The sequence below is a fragment of the Centroberyx affinis genome, unplaced genomic scaffold, assembly GCF_046629955.1.
Source record: "Centroberyx affinis isolate AG114_WGS23_722 - 3 ecotype Tasmania unplaced genomic scaffold, CSIRO-AGI_Caff_v1 ptg000801l_1, whole genome shotgun sequence".
NCBI lineage: Eukaryota > Metazoa > Chordata > Actinopteri > Beryciformes > Berycidae > Centroberyx > Centroberyx affinis.
The window spans coordinates 742032-763788 of NW_027279405.1; the positions used below are offsets into that span (position 1 = coordinate 742032).

General features: G+C 42.6%; 1 protein-coding gene across 1 annotated transcript in view; it reads right to left on the reverse strand.

Annotated features, from left to right (window-relative positions):
* LOC139644876 (ankyrin-3-like) overlaps positions 1-21757 on the reverse strand; it is a 103603-nt gene that overhangs the window by 45699 nt on the left and 36147 nt on the right. The window contains exons 4-18 of the mRNA XM_071520405.1: positions 20109-20207; positions 18814-18912; positions 16715-16900; positions 14127-14225; positions 12730-12828; positions 12087-12185; positions 11136-11333; positions 9822-9920; positions 9303-9401; positions 8807-8905; positions 8437-8634; positions 6517-6615; positions 4298-4396; positions 868-1065; positions 213-311 (exon numbers count right to left, since the gene is read on the reverse strand). Of these exons, the coding sequence (XP_071376506.1) occupies positions 213-311; positions 868-1065; positions 4298-4396; positions 6517-6615; positions 8437-8634; positions 8807-8905; positions 9303-9401; positions 9822-9920; positions 11136-11333; positions 12087-12185; positions 12730-12828; positions 14127-14225; positions 16715-16900; positions 18814-18912; positions 20109-20207 (1869 nt within the window). The remainder of the gene's footprint in view (positions 1-212; positions 312-867; positions 1066-4297; positions 4397-6516; positions 6616-8436; positions 8635-8806; positions 8906-9302; positions 9402-9821; positions 9921-11135; positions 11334-12086; positions 12186-12729; positions 12829-14126; positions 14226-16714; positions 16901-18813; positions 18913-20108; positions 20208-21757) is intronic.

A 21757-nucleotide genomic window follows, 5' to 3' on the forward strand; every position in this document is an offset into this window, starting at 1 on the left:
CTTATGTTGTGCATCAAACCTCAAGCTAAAAAAATAGGGTTGAAGTCAAGGTCATGTCCCTAAGGTCCTAATCTGTGTGTGTGTGTGTGTGTGTGTGTGTGTGTGTGTGTGTGTGTGTGTGTGTGTGTGTGTGTGCGTGCGTGCGTGTGTGTGTGTGTGTGTGTCTATGTATAGTGTGTATTGTGTACCTACACCCTTTGGGGGACCGTTACCTTTGTTTGTGGGTTGACATCAGCTCCATGATTGAGAAGGACTTCCGCAACGTTGACCTTGTCCTCCTGAGCTGCTAAGTGGAGGGGAGTGAGACCGCTCTGGATGAGAGGAAAGGAGACACACACATACACACACACACACACACACACACACACACACACACACACACAGTTTTAATAGATTTGTCATGGTGGGAGCGCCAAAGAGCAGCATAAAAGCAGCATAAAAGAAGGACTCAAACATCCCATGCTCCTGCCTCTTTTCAGGGGAAAAGAAGCTGGCAGCTGATTGAAAAAGCCTCAGTAAATCCTATCTGTGTTTTTCAACTTGGTGAACAGTGTGTAGGTGAAAATAAGGCCTAAGGTAGCATGCTAATGATGGAGCTATGCAGAGAACAGAGAGGTGTTAATCTGGGTCCAAATACTGCAATAAATCATTAAGATAATACTGCATGGGCCGCAGGCTGAAATTAATATGGCTTAACACTGCCTGGTAAGATGGATGTGTTTGTATGTGTTTTTGTATGTGTGTGTGTGTATTTGAGTATACAGTGTGTATATGATGACTCAGCTAGTTTACTATTTTTTGTGTGGCTCTTGCATGTGTGCGTGCATGCGTGTGTGTGTGCATGGACACATATGTCAACGATCTCACCTTGTTGCACATGTTGACGTTGGCGTTCTTGGCCAGCAGCAGGGAGACCAGGTCTACGCTGCCCTCCTGCGCAGCCAGGTGAACGGGGCTGATGCCTTGCCGCGTCACCGCGTTGGTGTCGGCGCCGTACTCCAGCAGTGTGGTCCCAATTTCCATTTGGTTCTTCTTGGCAGCGATGTGGAGCGGCGTGTAGCCATTCTGGGGCGGGGGAGAGGGAGGGAGGAGTCAGCAGGCTGCGGTGAGCTGTTCTGCTATGATTTGATGCATGGTGTATTATTTCGCTCTGTTTTATTGTTTTGGGCAGTTTTTCCATTTGGTGTAGGCATAATCCTCTATAATGTGTGTTATTCTACATTACCTGGCTGTTTTATTCTATGCTATTCTATAACAAAATGGAATTTAGAGATCATACAATAGTGTAAAGTGTAAACAAGATTGTACCAGACTGTGCATTATCCTTGCATCAAATGTATATTAGATGAATGTATGTAAATGTATGTAAATGTATATTAAACTCAACAGCGAGGGTAGTTTTAAGCAGCATTTATTTCACAACAGATAAAATGTTTTCGGCACTCGTGTCTGTGGATTGGAAGGCCCCGCCAGGCTGAATCAAGACCCTGACGAGAAGCGGAATAATGTAATTTGCAAGCTTCTGCCAGAAAAATTTCAGCAAGGTTCAGGAGTTCAGCAAAAGCAGTTCAGCAGGACTGCAACCATACAAACATCTGTCCCTAACATCCATGTGTTACACTGTAACAGCCCTGTAACCATAGAAATGTAAAGAAAAAGCTGATGAGATTAATGTTCAGCTCTAACCATCAAAAGTTTCACGCTCTCTGAATAATTTAAAAGAAATATTGGAAAAATCTAATCTTCCATATTTCTAACCTCGCTTAGCCAAGTGTTTGTCTGCAGTAACCGAGTGATTGTTGGTACCAGGTGTCACCAGTTAATATTATAAGAAATCAACAAAATGGACTGGAGTTCTTGACTACGGAGTGATATGATTAGATGTGAAACAGCTGTCTGGTACTCAGATATAACAGATCTCAGAATACCTTCATTGGCCAATCAGAATTGAGTATTCAACAAAGCTGTGTAATAAGCAGGCTTATAATAATTGGTAATACAGACATGGAATAATGAGTGCTGAGTGAAATCGTGTTATAAAGATTTAACGAAAAATGTTTTCCAGAGGCATGTATTCACTCAGCTTTGAGAAAAAATGAGGATAAAGAAAGAGCTATTCACTAAATAAGAAAAAATGACCACACAGTGAATTGCATCTTAGCATACAATCCCTTTAGCCATGTCATCAAATCTACTATCACGAAAAACTGGCACAGTATACTGGCACTTGATTGAACTGAATGGTCTCACCTGTGACCCACAGACACTGCATATAAGAAGATAGTGGACTTCCAATCCACATACACTGATGAAGACTGGTGGTAAAAACATTTTGCCTTTGCCTGTCATGTAATAAATACTGTTTAAAAATATCCTCGCCTTCAAGTGTGGCCCCATTCTTTTTAATAGACAAGTGTAAACGAGGTCACATCAAGTTACACTTTGATATCATTGTTTGGCTGAGCAAAACTAAAAGATAATTCTATAGGTCTGTAATGAAGTGGGAAAACTACCACTCCTCAAAGAGCCTGTCGCTGAACGTCCGAGACCTGAGACGAAGGGTTTCACTCAGCTGGCTGAACACATGTACAACAGTGAAACAGCGAGTTCAGGTGAGAGAGACAGAGAGAACAGAGAGGGCCAGAAATTAGGGAAGGAGGGGAGCAGTGAACATTCCTCACTTTTCACCATGGAGAGGACCTTGGAGACGGCATTAAACTGAAGAGGGCATTTACAGACATTCCACTGGTGGTAAGTCTACCGGTAGTATACGGAACTGTAGATGGGCTTCATTAAACACCCTGGACAGCCCTGAGGGCCATGGGGGTGGTGGGATGATTTGGCCTAGATGATAGCAAGTACAAGGTATCAGGTAGGTGTGGAAGAGTCACATATCTTTTCAAATACCACTAGTCAGTGGAAAACAGGGATATAAATGGGTTTTGAGGAATATACAACTGAGGTGGAAGTTGTTACTTCTAAATTGCATTTCATGCTTTGACTCATATTTGTTTTTCCTTTCTAGGATTGTTTTTAGGCTATTAGGCTAGTCTTATTCCACGACTGTATGAGTAGGTGTGTGCGTAGTGTGCATTTGTGCAAGTAGGCATACAGAGGTGTGACACATCCACCATGTTTTCTGATACAACTCTTTGACCATCCACTGCACGCACATGTGTGTGTGAATGCACGTGTGTGTGTGTGTACTGAGGTTTCTAGACAACCCCTGTAGTCCACACAGATTGATCCCATTTCCAAAGCACTTAAATTAGACCAACCACACCGACTGTAGCACCCAGCCAAATAAAAACGATTTATAGAGGGAGAAACTGAAAGAGGGAGCGAATGACTAAGAGTGTGGGAGGGAGGGAGGCAGAAGAAAGGAAAAAAGAGTGAGGAATAAAGAGACAGATAGAGATTAAGGGAGAGAGTTAGTGGGAGACAGAAATAGTGACAGAGACAGAGACAGCGAGCAAGAAGAAATTAGTTTTACAAGGTTTGGCCTTCTCCTGCAGAATGTCTTTATTGGATGTCAGTGGATGGTCCCGGCCACAGAACAGGCACTTCCTGGCATGCCATGGTTATTCATCAAGACCGTTCTGCTCATACTTGTTCTGTGGTCTGGACAGGCTACCAAAGCCTAGCAGGAGACTGACCACAGGCTGACCATAAGTCACTGGCCATGTGTGTGTTTGTGTGTGTCAAACATTTAAACAACAGCAGTAACTAAGTGCTTTTTGCTTTTTTACTGGGAACACACTGAATTTACAGCTCTGGGACAGACTTCACAAAAGTTACTGGTTTGAAGTAGTGACTGACTTTGGCGTAAATTACGACATGTACAACAAATCACCAGTCCATTTACATGAGTGTTTTGTTTCAGTTGCTTTGAGTTCCTGACTGTGAGATATAGCAGCTTCCACCACCAAGCCCAATATGCTGACAGTATGTACTAAATTCTGGTCGGTGGAATGATTTCAAAGACTTTGCTGAGCTCAAAGAAAAAGCCGCACATTCACTCACAATGTCAAAGACCGGACAAGATGGAATGGGAGCCAATGGGTGAGCATTAGATCTGCATAGGCAACATACGGATGAGAGTTGTTAATGGTCTGAGTTGGCACTGAGGGCACAAGCCAGTTGCATGCCAGGTGTATTAAGCTTAGTTATGCAGAATCTGTGTGTGTGTGTGTGTGTGTGTGTGTGTGTGTGTGTGTGTGTGTGTGTGTGTGTGTGTGTGTGTGTGTGTGTGTGTGTGTGTGTGTGTGTGTGTGTGTGTGTGTGTGAGTGTATATACCTTGGCGGCAGCATGTGGAGAAGCTCCCTGATCCAGCAGGAGCAGTGCCACTCTCTGATTATCGTAGTGAGCGGCTACATGCAGTGGAGTTAGCCCACTCTAAAACACACACACACACACACACACACACACACACACACACACACACACACACACACACACACACACAGGGGCATGCAACACAACCATGTTAGAGGAACCAAGATCGCTGAACACATACACATTCTGCTGAGCACCAACTCAGCAGAATTCAAAGACATGTAGGGAAGATGGATGTCAAATTAATGGAACATACTTAGAACGGGACAGTTTAGTGTAACACCATCATGCTCAATTCTTGAAGGAGAAGCCAGGGGAGGATAATATCACCAAAAGAGCCAAAAATGAGAGTATGACACTAGTAAAGTGAGAATTTGTTATTGTTATTGGTAGTAGTAGTATTAGTCTTAGTAGTAGTAGTAGAAGTAGTAGTAGTAGTTGTGTTCTTTTATCTTTCTATTTCACTTGATTTGAACTGCACTAGTTTACATTTTAAGTATTTTATCTTTTGTATCTCTTGTCTGTACTTTTGCATTTTTTAATTGTAATCTTTTACTGTATTTTTTTATTACTCTGTAAAGCACTTTGAATTGCCTCAGTGTATGAAATGTGCTATACAAATAAAGCTGCCTTGCCTTGCCTTGCCTAGTAGCAGTATGTTGTTGCTGTTGTCATTTTTGCTGTTTAAATGTCATATTTCTGCTGCATCAGTTAGTGTAGCATTAGTATTCAGTGAAGACGGAGCCTTGAGAGAGAGCAGATGGCATGTAAAAAGGTTGTGAGCCAGGTTCAAACCCATAATATTGCAAGTACATGGTATGTCCCTTATCCCACTGAGCCGCCAGGATGCCCACTGAGAAACTGGAATGCTTTATAACTCCCGTGTTTTTCAGACAAAGTATGTATGGGCTCTTGTGATGTGTTGTTACAATAGTGTCCTCTCCTGGATTCTCTACCAGGTTTGATGAGGCACAAAGGCACAAAAAAGCAGCGGGGTGTGAGGAACCTCGGTTTTGCAAGATTTCTTTGGTGAAAATCCGTTAGCCAGGAAACAAAATTAGTCACTGTAGCTTTTTGCTCTTCTCTGAAGGGACTTATTGTAATTAAACAGCAATAAAGGCCTGATTTTGCTTTTTGTTTGGACTCAGTATTACAATGGGACTGATTTTAGCGTGACACCGCCAAGCAGAGTAGAAGCTTCATTATCATACCTGACTGCCATTATGTTAAATGCTCTCAGATGGTGGCATAGACACACACACACACACACACTGAGCTAACACCATAATCAGTGCCAGTAGGCCTGTCCTAAGTGTTTATGTATGTGTATGTGTGTGTGTGTGCGCGCGTGTGTGTATACAAATGCATTTGTATAAGTGTGCGTATGGAGTGAGTGCATGTCATCAAGGGAATAAAAGCAAATCTGCCCAGAAGGTTTTTGCAACAGGACAAGCATCTGTTGGCTGCTTTGTCCTGGGATACGTCCTAACCCCCCCTCCACACACACACACACACACACACACACACACACACACACACACATGATGTCCAGCTGCAGCTTGGAAAATACAGTTCCAAAAGTGTTCTGCTCACTTTCTTAGAGACAAGTTGGATAAGGCTGGGTGACAGAAAGGCCTGCAATATGATGAATGGTCACAATATCTGAAAGACTTCCTCATTTGTCCCATCTGTTGGCCAATTACTCAGCAGACTGGTTGACTGTCAAATCCAAAAGTAAATAGCTTTATGAAATGAACCTTGGCTTTCAGATTGTTTTCCTTATGTTCTGTATTTTGTTATAATGTTGTCTCCTGCTTGCTGTAATTTGTTCCGATCAAAAACAAAAAGCTCCTGACTCTCTTACATGATCATTCTATGGTCACAGGTATTTTGGAGGATTATCCAGGCACTATAGCTCTGATTTTGCACTCTTTACTATTAGTTGCTTGTAATGATAATCTAGGAATCGAAGTTTATTCTCCTGTTACACTCACTGTCAGTTGCTCTGGGTAAGAGCGTCACCTAATGCCCAAAATGTACAATCTAAATGTACTGCTGTGTTTCTGTGTCATGCCCCTCCCTCCTCAGACAGCTCATCGTTGTCTGAAAACATCCTCAGACGCTGATAGAGACTGACAGTGTGCTGTGCTCCTTCCTCCTCCTCTTTTCAGACATCTCACCTTTCCAGCAGCATCGGGTGCAGCTCTCTTCTGTAGGAGCAGACTGGCCACCTCCATCTTGCCATACTTTGCCGCTACATGCAGGGGACTGAACCCTTTCTGTTGAACACAGGAGGAGACACATCATCAACATGAGACAGAGAGGAAACACGGAGAGGCTGGAAAGACTAGAGACCAGTTATGGGTTTTCAAATAGGATATGAGTATTTGCATTGTTAAATGTATTAGTATTGGTGCCCAGGTAGTCGGGTGGTGAAATGTGTCCCTCCACTACCGTCCTCTCCCTCTCCGCTTTCTGTCTGAATAAATAAAATATGCTAAAGGTCAGTGAACTGCCCACCAAAACCTGCAGCAGCATAGGATGTCTGTGTCTTAGTTTTTATGCTCTTTAAGTAAGTAAATCATCATATTGGATATGTTTGCAGAAGGTACCACATAGTTGTAAACAATTACTCTGAGCTAACCTGCATTTAAGTTAATTTGATGATATACTATCATTTTTAACTTGTAAACATTTGTAGGCCCTAAATTTAAACATCCAATTCTATTATAAAAAAACACACACACATATTTCTCATTCATGAGCGTATCATCTTTTTAAGAGGTATGAAGGATGGTGAAGGCTTCGGTTTCACTTCACGATATGTGATACCCTGACAAAATTATGCCACCAAGCCCATATTTCCTAACGTATTCCACACCTATAAATAGCTGTTGTATAATTTAATCTTGGCATCCTCCCTGGGTGTATGCAAAGGTATTTTAAGACATTAGGTCATATTTTCCAGAGGAAGGTGGGACTTCTACAGATTAAAGTCCCATTCCACACACTGAAACACTTGACCTCATTTGTTACACTCATACTAACACAGTTAGCAGTGGTCGTTTTAAAGACTCACCTTCTATTCTTCCTGTGTGGGGAAGTGGGCACTTTAATTATGTATTTGTGTCATAAACAATACAACTGGGTCAATTTCCCTCCCCTTCCTAATTCCTCGTTTCCCAGATTGGTGTGACATCATTTCCCCGAACAGGTGACGTCCCCAAAGATGCTGTGTGTGTGTGTGTGCGTGAGAGAGAGAGTGTCTCTATGTGTGTGTGCATGCATTGGGATGTATAGTAAGATAGAGAGAGAGAGAGAGAGAGAGAGAGAGAGAGAGAGAGAGAAAGAGAGAGAGAGAGAGCGCAGGCACCATGGGGTTTACCCTCGATTAATCTAGCGGTCAACTTCAAGGACGGCCCCCAGCAACACAGCACACACATGAACATAGGTACACACACATGCACACACGTGCGCAAACCAATTTCATAAAGTGTATTCGACGTCTCTCTTTGACCTTGGTCTGTGCAATTAGCTACGTCTGAAAGCACCAGAAAATTAGTGACATTATCTGGCCATGGTTTACTGAATGGCTGGAAAAAGAAACTCCTGTGGTATAAAGGAATAGTCTGAAATTACTGAGCCAAGACTAACACCCGCACTGACCTGAATGTGACCACTGTAAATTTCATATGACCTTACTGCCGTGACAGGACCTAACATGGCTAGTATGTTAGGGATACAGATGAATTGCATACTGTAAACCTGAGACCTACTGTATATATGAATGCTTTGGTTATAACTACAGAGCTGTAAAAACTGTGACTAATAAACATGAAAAGTTGATCACCATGGATGCTACTTCAAACAGAGACCAGTGCCCACTAGTGGAGATAAATGGCACTGATATGAGTGGAGATGGCCTGTGCTGGGATGCTCAGTTCTCCATCAGTGAAGAAGAGAGAGAGAGAGAGAGAGAGGGAGAGAGGGAGAGAGAGAGAAAGAGAGAGATGTACATTCCACCATGCAATCATGTCCTATGTATGTATTTGTTTGTGTGAATTTACTTACATTTGTAATAAAACCACCACTAAACCCACCTTAGTAGAGGAGGATAGCGACGCTCCGTTCTCCAACAGCATGGCAGCAACGTCCTGGTGTCCTTCGCGGGCGGCCAGGTGGAGGGGGGTGTAGCCTGAGGTGGTGGCGGCGTTGGCAGAGGCGCCGCGCTGCAGCAGCTGTTGGACGATGTCTGCCTTGCCCAGCCGACTGGAGATGTGCAACGCCGTCTGGTCATCCTGAGGAGAGGGAGGAAGAATCTGAAAATGTGCTTTTATGTCTGATAAAAATAGACTTTTATGTGTGCATGTTGTGTGTATGATTCATATTTAAGTTCTGGCCTAGTATTTCATCATCTTTTATTTTTTTTCCCCACACAGAGATATTGATAATGAGGCTCAGTGTTCTAACCTTGGACTTGGTCTCCACCTTGGCTCCGTTCTGGAGCAGGTATCGGACTACGTCTGCCTGGCCCGCCCTGGCTGCCATGTGGAGAGCCGTCTCACCTCTCTGAAAGACACAAAAGTGTCTGTCAATGTCAGCTTTTCACATAGCATGGATGGACGGGTGGATGTAAAAGAATGTGATGTAAGCAGAAACATATAACTAAATTCAGACAAACTAGCTGATTTTGCCACTGATACAGATGTATTTTTGATTTTTAATAGTGCTTTTTTATTTTTTATTACAGTAATGATTGATGTTTTGAACCCTGATAATAAAACATTTTCTATACATAGAGGGCAATATCAGCAATTACTTCTGGTGAAAAAGACAAAATTGAAAAAATAAATGAAGATGTTTTTGCAATACACTGACATCAGGATAGGAGGACGGTAGTGAATGTGACTGAATAATGTCTCAAGTATCAGGAAATAAAAACAGATTTGTTTGGTTGTCCACCTACCACATTGGTGGTGTTGGGCGACGCTCCATGGTGTGTCAGGGAGTTGACGATGTTCTCATGGCCCATGAAGGCCGCCACATGGATGGGCGTCAGGCCAGACTGCAGAGAAACACATGTGATATTCACCATGAAACATGACTTTCAGAACCAAGTCCTATGCAAAACTTCGATCTCAGAATTTATATAGGAATGAAATTAAGTCAATGTTTAAGCAAAGAGGAGCCTATTTCAAAAGGCATTTACAACGTATAGAATCTGCTCAGCCACTTGATAATGTATGGCACAGCCGAGAATAGTTACATTCTGCAGGGTTTACTGTGCATAGTCGAAGAAGAGAAGAGAAGCGAAGAGAAGAGAAGGGAAGAGAAGAGAAGAGAAGAGAAGAGAAGAGAAGAGAAGAGAAGAGAAGAGAAGAGAAGAGAAGAGAAGAGAAGAGAAGAGAAGAGAAGAGAAGAGAAGAGAAGAATACAATAGTGTAGAGCATAAGAGAGTACACTGCAGTCCAGTCCGGTGCAGTACCTCAGTGACAGCCTGGATGGACGCTCCATGTTTAAGCAGCAGCTCCATCACTTTGACTCGGTTCTTCTTGCAGGCAATATGAAGCGGGGTGAAACCGTTCTGCACACAGACAAAACGCAAAAACCTCAGTCTAAAACCCGCACAGCAGGATCTCCACTGATATGTTCAGCACTCAAACCCTTAAAGAAATTGTCTCTGCAGCAAATTATGCAATCCGTTGGCCGTAACTGGGGTGAAAGTTTAAACAGAGACAGTAATCTGTCCCACTGTGCTTCACACCACAGTTGTTACCACAGTTTCTCCTTTTTCAGAGGACTTCGACATCACCACACCCACAGCCACCACACAACATGAAGACATACTCAGTAGTGGACTTCCCACCTCCACAAAGCTCCTGTGACTGTCCTTATCAGGCCAAAAAGAGGAAATAACTGATCACACAGGAAACGAAGGAGTGGTAAGGAAAAAGACAGTTGCAAACCACAAGGGTGAGGAGGAGGGGTGCGGTGCCCGAGAGGTCAAAATCTTCCTATCGTTTCTCTCTTAGTTCTCTTTAAATCTCTTCAAATCATCATCCTTAGAAAGGGTCTGGTGAGTTTTTATCCCTCTGTGTTACTTTTAAACTTAGACTCATTCACCATGTTCACCACCATGCTTCCACTCTCCCCTCCCTCTCATTTCTTTTACAGCTGAACAATTAATCGCAAAAATATGAACTTTTCCATGAATCAAGTACAATATTGGTGAAAACCGTTCATCATACTCAAACTTAGTTTGACAAATTTAGTACTGATAATATGAATCATAGTTTAAATCACAATTGCAATATTCTGTCAAATAATCGCTTTTTTTTTTGTCAATATCTTTTAGCCCTACTCTCTTTCCCAACCATTGAAGAGGTCTGTTGGGTCACCCTGCCTTAAGCAGCCGCTCACCCACCTAAAATAATCACATAGTCACTAATCTGGATTTCAGTTAAGGGTTTTGGTGTTCGTATGGTCTAAATGCTGTTTTTCGTCTCTGCCGAGGATACAATTCTGGGGGAAAGACTGAATACTTGGAATTTTTTGCATGAACAAGGTTAAATAAATATAAAGATATTGAACATCAGCACAAAATATCAGAATATATTCAGTCTGAATATATCAGTATTGCTATCGGCCTTCAAAAAGCCATATCAGTCAAACCCTAGTGTCCAATATGACCATTACACTTGCAGTGAAGCCACTCCTTTACACCCACCTTTCCCCCTTTTGGTCCCTCTATCCTTCCTACTCTCCAAGCCTCTGCCTCTACACCTCTTTATATTCCTACCAGGGCCTTGGCGTTCGGGTTGGCCTTCTTGTCCACGATGAGCTTGGCCACCTTGTAGTGGCCACAGTGGGCGGCTACGTGCAGCGCCGTCAGGTAGTCGTTGGTGACATCATCCACTGGCACGTCGTGCTGGAGCAGGAGCTGGACGCAGTTCAGGTGGTCGCCCTGAGTCGCCATGTGGAGGGGCGACAGGCCATTCTATAGTGGGGGAGAGGGAAAGAGAGAGAGAGAGAGAGGGGGAGAGAAAGAGAGGGAGAGAGCGAGACAAAGAAAGAAACACAGAGAGAGAGACAGAAAGCGACAAACACACACGCAGACGGACACGTAGAAAGATGGACAGACAGACACACAGGTACAGTAGTTAGGGCGTGACCATGCGCTGCACGGAAAGACTGTGAAGGAAGTTGTGGAGAAGGTTACAGGAGCATTGTTATAACGAGGCCATTACAACAATGTCTATTTCGTTACACTGGTCGTCCTGCGCGGTCAAACTGTAGGCCTACGCAGCGGAGACAGGCTGTTCTGGGGAGGTCGCACAAACGTTATGGAGACAATGCGACAACACTACAGCAACAACAACAGAACAGCTATCTGACTGGATTACACATATGTCACATGGCTATGTGTGGTGAAGAAACTTATTGTATAGAAATAACTGTATTAGAATATTTAGAATTACAACAAGGTTGACCCTGTGTCATATGAAATGTGACCCTTTGTTGTGCAAAAGTACTATTCTATTCTATTCTATTCTATTCTATCCTGTTCTGTTCTGTTCTGTTCTGTTCTATTCTATTATGTTCTATTTTATTCTATTGTAGTCTGGCCTATTCTATTCTAAGTCAGCCAATGATAATGAGAAAACATGACTATTTATGACCTGAGACCTTCCCTGTCCTAATCTAAATAAAGCAGTTTGTCCTGAAAGCGGGCGATCGGACCATTAGCTACCTTGGTCTTGGACAGGATGGGCGCTCCTCGGTCCAGTAGGATTTCCACCACCTGCTCATGACCGCTCCTCGCCCCACAGTGGAGAGGTGTCAGACCGTCCTGGAGAAGGAGAGACAGAGAGCGAGAGCAGGGATGAATCATGGTAAATTACTAAATCCTAATCATCCCTACATTTTCTACAGATTAAAACGTCCTGAGGTAAAATAAAGCTATAGAAAGGTGATGTTGTGGTTTGAAATAATGTGTAACAAAGGTAAGGTTGAGTGATGCAAAGAGAATGGGTAAAGAATATATACATTTGACATGACTTTTTTCGTATGCCGTATGATTGCTTGTCCCATACAGTATATGAAAAGTTTGGTTCCCAAATGGGATATCCACCATTTGAAAAAAGTAACACAGGTTCTTGCAAAATGATTGATAGCAGGAAATAAAAAAAATAATAAAAAAATATATATGTATATACAGTATATATATATATAGTTAAATAGTAGGTAACATCAGTCCTTGTATGACAAAAGGAAAACACTTTTTCAGACTGGATCCTCCAGATTTTAGAGATATTGAATGATGAAGTTCATCAAATGATTTTTTCCAAAAGTGTCTTATATTGATCACATGAGAATTTGGTCCACTGTCTCACCTTGGTCTTGGCATCAATTTTGGACCCTCTGTCCAGCAGCAGCTTGACCATGTTGCTGTTGCCCCTTTTCGATGCCACATGGAGCGGTGTGATGTCATTCTGAACAGAAAAGAAGAAATGGGAGGTATGAGTGAGTTGTCATAGTCAGATGTATAGATTGATTGACAATATAAGCCAACCTTAAGTCTGAAAGTCTTAAAAAAGTTTGTAACTGAATTGTGTTAATGCATAAAAAAACATTAGAACCTGCAATGATGTGGTTATCATATAAATAGAATCCCCAGCTTTTGATACAATACTTTGTTTGATACAATACTTTGATACAGTCTTCAGCTTTTGATACAATACTTTCTCTGATGGAAGTCCTACAGAAGTGAATGCCAACTCCTCCTGATAAGGGTATTTAATCAGTCTTCTATTATCAATCAACTCCCTTGTTTAATCAAATCTACCTCCACTGTTGTAGCATTACTCTCCAGGCCTAACCTGTAATCACTGTCAAAAGCAGCACAAACACCAACACTCCCTCAGACACTGCTAACTGCTAGCTGATATAATTACCGGCCACTGTTGGCTCTGGTTAGCTGATGCCTAATGTAGCGACAAATCAAAATGTAATGGCTTACACTCTTGGATCACAATGTAAATATCGCAGTAAATAAATGCTAATCCTATAGTGCTTGCTGGCTTCATTACATCAAAACACATTACTTGAAGTAACAGTACCGCCAGCCGAAGAGATGCACCTATTATAGTAAGAACATTGAGAAGCATATCAGGCAATGTAACAATATAGCCTACGGTATGTGTCATTTATATGGGCAGTGGAGTATTTGTTTCCCAATGACCACTTGTAACAAATGATAATGATGCACCCGGCCTCCTGGCATTGTTGACACTGTTCACATTATTAATATTTTATTCATGCTGCATAGTCCCAACAGATGTAAAAAGCCCTGTACAATGCAATACACTCCATGTGGGTGGTTTTGGTTTGGCAGAGTGTTTTTCTCTTGCAGTAGCTGTAGCACGTGCCTTTATCCCTCACTGCCAAGTCTACTACTTGCATGGTACATCCTACCTTTTACAATGTTAATGCATTTCGCTGATGCTGTTATCCGGAGGGACTTACAGTAAGTCCAAATTGTAGAATGAGTCAATGTTCACGTATAACTATCTTTGCAAGGAGCCTAATAATGAAGAGGCAATGGAATACAATTCTAAAAACTATAAAGGGATTGAGGGATTGCTCATTAAGGAGTCATAGAAACTAAGAGTATTTTGTTGTATACCAGTTTTTCACTGTTGTAGAATTGTATATGCCTTGACTGTTGTTTATCTTTACTGTCTGTGTGTGTAATTCCCCTCCCAGACAGCAGAGGGCAGAGCAAACTCACCCTTGCCATGAAGTCCACAGCAGCCCCTCTGTTCAGCAGAAGCGTGGCCACGTTGATGTTGCCGTAGTGAGCCGCAATGTGGAGAGGGGTGAAACCACTCTGAGAATGGGAGAAAGCAGTACAACACACACATGCAAACACATACACGCACAAAGACACACACGCACACACACAAGCAAGCACATCACAAACAATGAAAAACAACACATATGTAAGAGTCAGTAAAGGCCGTGATCTTGATATCAATTGCATTCATAGGTACAATCGACGTACAATCAGACTCCATTAGATGAGGATACACTCTACTATACACTTATACACTAACACATGACTTTTCTCACAATGGCAGAGAAAGTCTTTTTACTGAAACATCAAACATGGGGCCAATGGTATGTTGACAACTAAAGGGCATTACATTCAGTATACCATATCACTGAATATGGGCTTCTATGAGCTTTCATGATACTGAAATGTAACTCATTACACTGTCACACTGGGAAAGGTACACTTACTGTACAGTTACTGGTACAGTACATGATGTTGTTGAAATAACAACACAAATCAACAGTCAACCTACTGGGCGATAAACTACTCCAATTGGACAGACATTATTTAGAGGTAATCACTGTAAACCTATATCCTTTCATTGACAGCGTCCTGATACTTTTAGGGTACAAAAATTGGGCTGCAAATGATCTTAATAATCCATTTGTTAACATCTTAGATTAAAGTAATTTCCTGGTAAAACCCCTGGCTTAGTGAGAAACAGCTGTCAAAGCAACAGAGGGACATTGGATAAGGTTTCAGCCAAATCCGTCCAATCAGCGACAGAATCTCACATAAAGCTGTCCAATCACAGAGTTCCCAATTTCAATTGAACAATAATCCAGCGGAAAACAGGTGTCTTATAGATGTGTATCCACTGTGCCTAGATTTGCTTTCCCAAACATCCCAACCAAAAACATTACAATTATGAACAATTTCTTGACAACGAATAGCTCCTATTTTCATATTTGCAAACACACTAGAAAATGAATGAAACCAAAATTAAAATGAGCCATCAAAACTTGGTTTTACAGAGTTGATTGTAATTTGAGCTAATGGTTGTACTTTGGTGGACACAGGTTAATCTCTTATGCTTGTTCATAACGATAACGAAGTGATTACTTTCTTCCATCAGAGTGCGATGCGTTTACCACCATGCATTGAGTTCTGAGCCTCAGATCAACAAAGCCATTTTCAGTCAGTTGCACCGGCTAGCCGGCCAGCCTGCCAAAGCTCAGAGCCATGCCAACCAAAACAGGCGTACACAGAAGGTGGCCGCCTGGCGTTGGTGTGACGGAGGGGTCCTCCTGATCCCATAGAAGCAGTATTGAGCTTGTTGCTTTGGTCCCATGCAAAATGCTAAAGGTGCTGGGGACTGAGAATTGGAAATGGTATAAAATACTAAAGGGCAGACTAGTAAACTAATTAGACTAGTTGTCTGTTGCTAGAAGGTCGGGTTCCTTTACAGCCAAATGGGGATTTGGTTGCCATGCAGGTTACGGACAAAGCACTGCTTTTTGATGAATGATAACCACTTTTCATGCTATAACACTGGTTATCATGTTACTCAGTTTCATGGAAATATTGTGTCAGAACTTTTTGTCAAGACTCACAAAGAATTTGCCAAAAATAAGAGCTAAAGCTGAAGCTGAAGCTTTGGAAACCATGAAACCATTAGAATCAAGGAAACCCTTGATACCCAGGCCTCCAGCCTCAGGACTAACTGAGTCTAGATCAGTATTAGTAAGACATGCTGCATTACTCTGCCTATCTCTCTATGACTAACAAGAGATATCCACTACATGAATGAAGCGATGGGGAGGAGGAAGAGGAGTAGGAGAATGAGTTAAAACAGAAAGGGGGGAAGGGAGGGGGCTGCAGGAACACTACTACATAAATCAGGGGAATTGTAGTTTTTTCTGATTTTTTATGAGCTGCGATGGAGAGACTAAGTAGTGTACAGAGTAGAGGTGTACCTCTGTCGTTCTATTCACCATCATCTAAAGAGTCAGCCAAGAGAGGAGAGAATGGGCGGTTAGTTAGCAAACAACACAAAAGGCCTCCACTGACATGGTGGGGGAGCAGAGAGAGGGGACAAGGAGCTCAGTACAAAACCACATAAGACAAAACAAAAAAACTGGTTCTGGACTCAAAGATTATAACCAAGTTATTAGTTGAGCAGATTGGTCTTCCAGCGTAATCATCCATTCACGTCTCCTCATGCCTCTTGTGTCAAGTCCACAGAAACTCTTTTATTGAAAGAGTTGTGTAATTCATTATATATACATCTACAGAAAAACAAGCAAAAAATGTACTTCCGCTCCCCTCATCCCCCCATCTGCCAAAAAGTGAAATAACAAATAAACAAACAAATATATAAATCAAGAAAGAAAGAAAGAAAGAAAGAAAGAAAGAAAGAAAGAAAGGCAGCAGGAAACAAAAAATAAAAACGTAACGCAAGTAGAATCAAGGAGCTAAGACAAAGCGAGCGACCAACCAGAGATCCCCCCTCAGAAACAGGCTGCATCAGTGTCGGCTCTCACCTTGGACTCGACGTCTGCGTTGTGGTCATTCTGCAGTAGCAGGGCCGCGGCCTTGGTGTCGTCCTTGCGGGCGGCGATGTGCAGGGCAGGCAGGCGCACCTTGCCCTTTGTATCGTTCTCCAGTAGCAGGGAGACCACCTGGTCATGGCCCTGCTGGAGGGCCACCGCCAAGGGGGTGAAGCCGTCCTGCGTACGAGGGGAGAGAGGAGTTACTGGGGCTGGGTCGGGGGATGCAGCACAGCATCGCTCACAGCGCTGACGTGGGACGGTAGGCTTGACTGTATAGATGGTGTGAGCAGGTTAAGGAGAGGCGGTACTTCAATGTTCCAATTCCCTGAGTGGCTATGTTTACCGCAGGCACTGAAGAAAGCAATGCCAGACCCCTGAACCATATCAAACTTCGAAAAAAGGGCATAATGTACAGTAGGTGTAGTTAATGATGCAGTGATTCAAGGCTATTGATTCAAGCAAGAGTTTCAGATCCTCTCAGAAGGCCTTGGGTCTTTATTTCTTTTTCCAACAGCATTGTTTTTTTCCTCATTGTCGTGATACACAAATGGCTCTTTAGCCTGAGAGACTGTAAGAACCAGGTAAAATTTGAATGGATGATTTGGTTCTCAGGGGACTTCCACATAAATGTTAACAAAATATTGCCACTTAAAAAAGCTACATGAATGGGAATCATAAGGGCAACTGTAATATGTTTCATGATTCTCCATCAAATCAATTTAAATGAACTTCAAACAATGTAGTAATAAGGATGATTTTGCTGGAAATCTGAAACATGTCACTGTTGCCTTTATAACTGCCACTCATTTACTGTACCATTTTATTGGGTGCTAAATTTTGCTAATATTTATGCCATCATTATCAATCCTCACATTCCAGTTTCACCTGGCTTTTTGGTACTCTCAAGCCAAAGAACCATCTGGATACACAAGACAAGAAACTGGAGTTTTACCTGCTCATGGTATTGTGAATAGTAAACATAACTAACACCACTTGTGTTACATCAAACTGATGTACAGGTTACTGTACTTTTCCAAGCCTCCTTTTCATATAGGACGTTAAGGTATGTTACATAATAGTAGCATAGGATAGAATAGGCTCACTTCTTTCTCCCACACACTTTACCCTCATCATACATAATTCAGCTGAAAGCTCCCTGACATTGCAGTGCGGTTGTGCGTATGTCCGAATACATGTGTGTGTAGAAATACATGGGTACCTGCAAATGTGCCTACATTTATAAAGCGTGTTTGCAAAAGTATTAGGAAGTAGTAGTTCTGTGTGTGTGCACATACATATATGAGAATAGACGTTTTGTGCCTATGTAGATCCTGAAGGGCATTCTGTGTTCTGGCGTTGGCCCAAACATGCAAACCAGTGGATTTAGACTGGCTTTATAGGCTGGGAATTTCATTACAGCCATCAGCTCTTTATCTCAGTGTGTGTGTGAGTGTGTCTCTGCGTGCAGTAACTGGTAAGTGTGTGTGTGTATGTGTTCCACAGGCCGAGCAACGTAAATCAGAGCAGTGACGGCAGCAGCAGCCGTGGAGGAGAGGCAGGGAGCGGAGCAGACCTCATCTCTGACCCACTCAAGGTCACTCAGCATCCACCACCATACACTACCAATCAATGAAGCTCTGCCTGCCGCTAGACCCTCATGGAGAGATGAGGAGGGAGGAGGGGAAGGAGGAAGAGGGAGGGGGCAAGACAGGCAGAGGAGGAGGGTCGAAACAGAGAGGTAGGCAGAGGGAGAGATTGTGAGACAGAGACAGAGAGACAGAGAAAGTAAAGGAGGGACAATCACAGGGACAGATATACAGAGAGATGACAGAGGCATGGACAGACAGACAGAGATACACAGACAGATGCAGAGTGAGTGGGGTGGGATGACAAAGGCAGAGGGGAGGAAACAGGGAAGGAGAGGAGAGGGAGATGGTTAGTATAACAGATGTAAAGACAACACAAGACTGAGCCAGAGAAAATGCATGGAAAATGCCTATGACCATAGAGAGGTTGAAACATTATCAATATCACACAGTCATGGCACACACACACACACACACACACACACATACAGATGTGTACAGTACCTCTGTGGCCATACTCTGGCTCGCGCTGTTCTCCAAAAGGAACCGTACCACCTCCAAGTGATTCTCCTGGGCTGCCATGTACAGGGGCGTGAAGCCATTCTGCACACCCATGGAACAACACACACACACAGACACACACACACATACATTAAAATAGAATAGATTTGCCAAGCATATTATAAATAGATAAATATATCACAAACAGTATCACAGTGACTGTTTCCTTGTCACTGGCAGTTCCAAAAGCTTTTCCAAAAATGTCTGAGCAAACAGAATTTAAGGAATGCACACAATGATAAAAAAGGAATAATCTAAAAGAAGCTAAGTGATGTAAAGCCTCTTTTGGTTTCTTCCTTAGCTGAGCAGTGCAGCCCTTTTCCTCTGTTTTGCATCTAGAATATAAATCAAATCATAAGAATATATATAATGTAGAATGTCCAAAGATGCCTTAAATGATTATACTCAGACAATCAACTGAAATCAACCGAGTAACTGACAATCATGATAGTGATAGGTAGCCAGTATGACACCAAACAAAAAGGATTGTAAGACTTCTGTGTTGCTGTTGATCTAAGTAATATCTCAATTGGCTATTTGGGGTTTGGATGAGAGCAGAAGGAGAGAAATGTGGCTTGAAATCCTTCCTCTCACCTTTATCTGATAGAGTTAAATGTAAAATGCAAGGACAGCAGTTTCCTTGAGAGGCAGAGGCCTAGTTGGCATGCTGCCAGATACTCAGTGTAAGGATGTTTCCACTAAGTGATTCCTTCAAGGTAAATGACTTCATGATACAGTATCATGCAAATAAATGTATCTGTAGTGTGTAGGGTTGCTTCTGGACCGTATTATCTTAAGTCACATTCACATCTAGAACGATAACTATAAAGATAACTATAACTATAAAAAAAAAATGAAATTGTTATAAGCTCCCACTACAATGATAATTATGAAAACATCCAAATTGACAATATATATAGCTATATTTTTGGTTCGATCTCAGAGCAATTTTTCGGATGCAGAGAAAATGATAAAAAATTGCAACCAATCAAATTAGTTGAATAGATAAGTTCTAAGAAAAAAGGGGGCAGAGAATTTGGTAGCTAACTACAGTGATGCATCGTTTGCTGAGGAACTGATCACAGAAAACCCTGTAGTGTGAATGCTTGAGCAGCAACAATGTATAGTTATAGTTTAAAGTTTATAGTTATTGTTCTAGATGTGAATGGGCCTTTATTATGTTTTTCATTGTGTGTGTGTGTGTGTCCGTGTGTATGTGTGTGTTATGTGTATCCCACCTGAGACTGTGCGTTGACATTTGCTCCATTGGTGACCAGCTCTTTGACCACTTCCGTTTGGCCGGCCAGCGAGGCTATGTGCAGAGCAGTGTTTCCTTTCTGGATTACATGGAACAACCACAGGCATGTGTGTTAAGCTCTCGCCCACCTGTCCCACTGTACCCTCTCGCCCCTGAGCGTATGTGTGTGTGTCTGTTTGCACATTCGTGTACGTGCCTGCTTGTGTGTACCCCAGTGTGTCTATATTCATATCAGTATCCCTGTATCCCAGTGAATCCCCTCACATCAACCACATTCTTTGCAATACTTTTGTACCACTGGCATTCCAGCTCTGGCATCCCCGCTTGGCCCTGCGCTGCCAACGATGTGTCACTTCCGATACCCCGCGTCCCACACATAAATGGGCTCCCGCCGTGCCTCGGCCATAAATAAAACTACAGGAGGCTTTTTATAAAGCTGTATAGCTCCTTGTGAAGGCAGGGTCGACCCGCAACGCTCTCCTGGCCGCGTGATACCGCGCTCTGATGTTCGTGAGTAGTGCTGTTGCACAACAGCGGTATGTCACACGTGTACTGTGGCAGGCAAAGCAGATACCACATCTGCAGACGCACTAGGCACACTAACAAAGAGACAGACAATATATACTGTACAGTATATACTGCAGCTAAAGACAAGATATGTTTAGTTTCTGGTTTACTGAGCCGAGAGGATTTCCTGGACTACAAAGGCAGGAACACCAATTCCACTCGTAGTTCATACTCTGAATTATAAAATAAAATGCTGACACTTGACAATGATTATGCTTCCTGTTGACATAATCCTCTGGACAAGTGGAGAGGGATTGTGTGGTTCACTTATGGCCTAGTGAGCAGATAAACTATTGTGCTCACTGTAGTGGTAAGGATACTGGAGTGTTTTCTTAGGAAAATGGTAGTTTTCTGAGCTTTACACAGCAAATATGTAAGGAAATATGAATATAGAGATGTCTATCCCTATAGTTTAAACTGCATACTGCTATTTATATTCTATCCAGGTCTATTCAGCTCCTTGGATAGCTTCATTGCTGGTGTTCACCTCCGTAATTTGTCTGGTGTAATAAATATGCTCACAGTGCCCTCCTGACTGAGTGAGGGCTAATGAGCCGAGGACAAGGCCTCTTGTTTAATTCTCCCACAACAAGAGCAACAGAACATTAGAGGGGCGGATACAGAATTAACTTTAGCATCCAGCACCCACACAGCCAAAATGAAACGTCGCTCCGTTTTACTAAATCTAGGTATCCTCGACAGCACTGCCTCCTTGATTGTCTCCATCGGTGACATAATGAAAAAGGAATTGATAGGCATTAAGGAGCGGGCATTGAGTTCCCAGGATCTCAAACTAATCCCTCAACATCCTCGGGGTCACATCGGAGAGGGCTTAATTGGGGGAGATTTTCTCCTTGATCTTGAATATTTCATTGTGCTCTGTGTTTATGTGAGCACTAGGCATCTAGCCTCTGGCAGAGAGGCTGCACGAGAGGACTAAATTGGAGCTAAAGCCTTCCAGACTGGAATCTGGATAATGTTTTCAATGGCTCCTCCTCTCAGCTCCTTTTAGCATCAGAGAGAAGAAGCTTCAAAGGAAGAGACTTTCCTCCGGTGCATTTT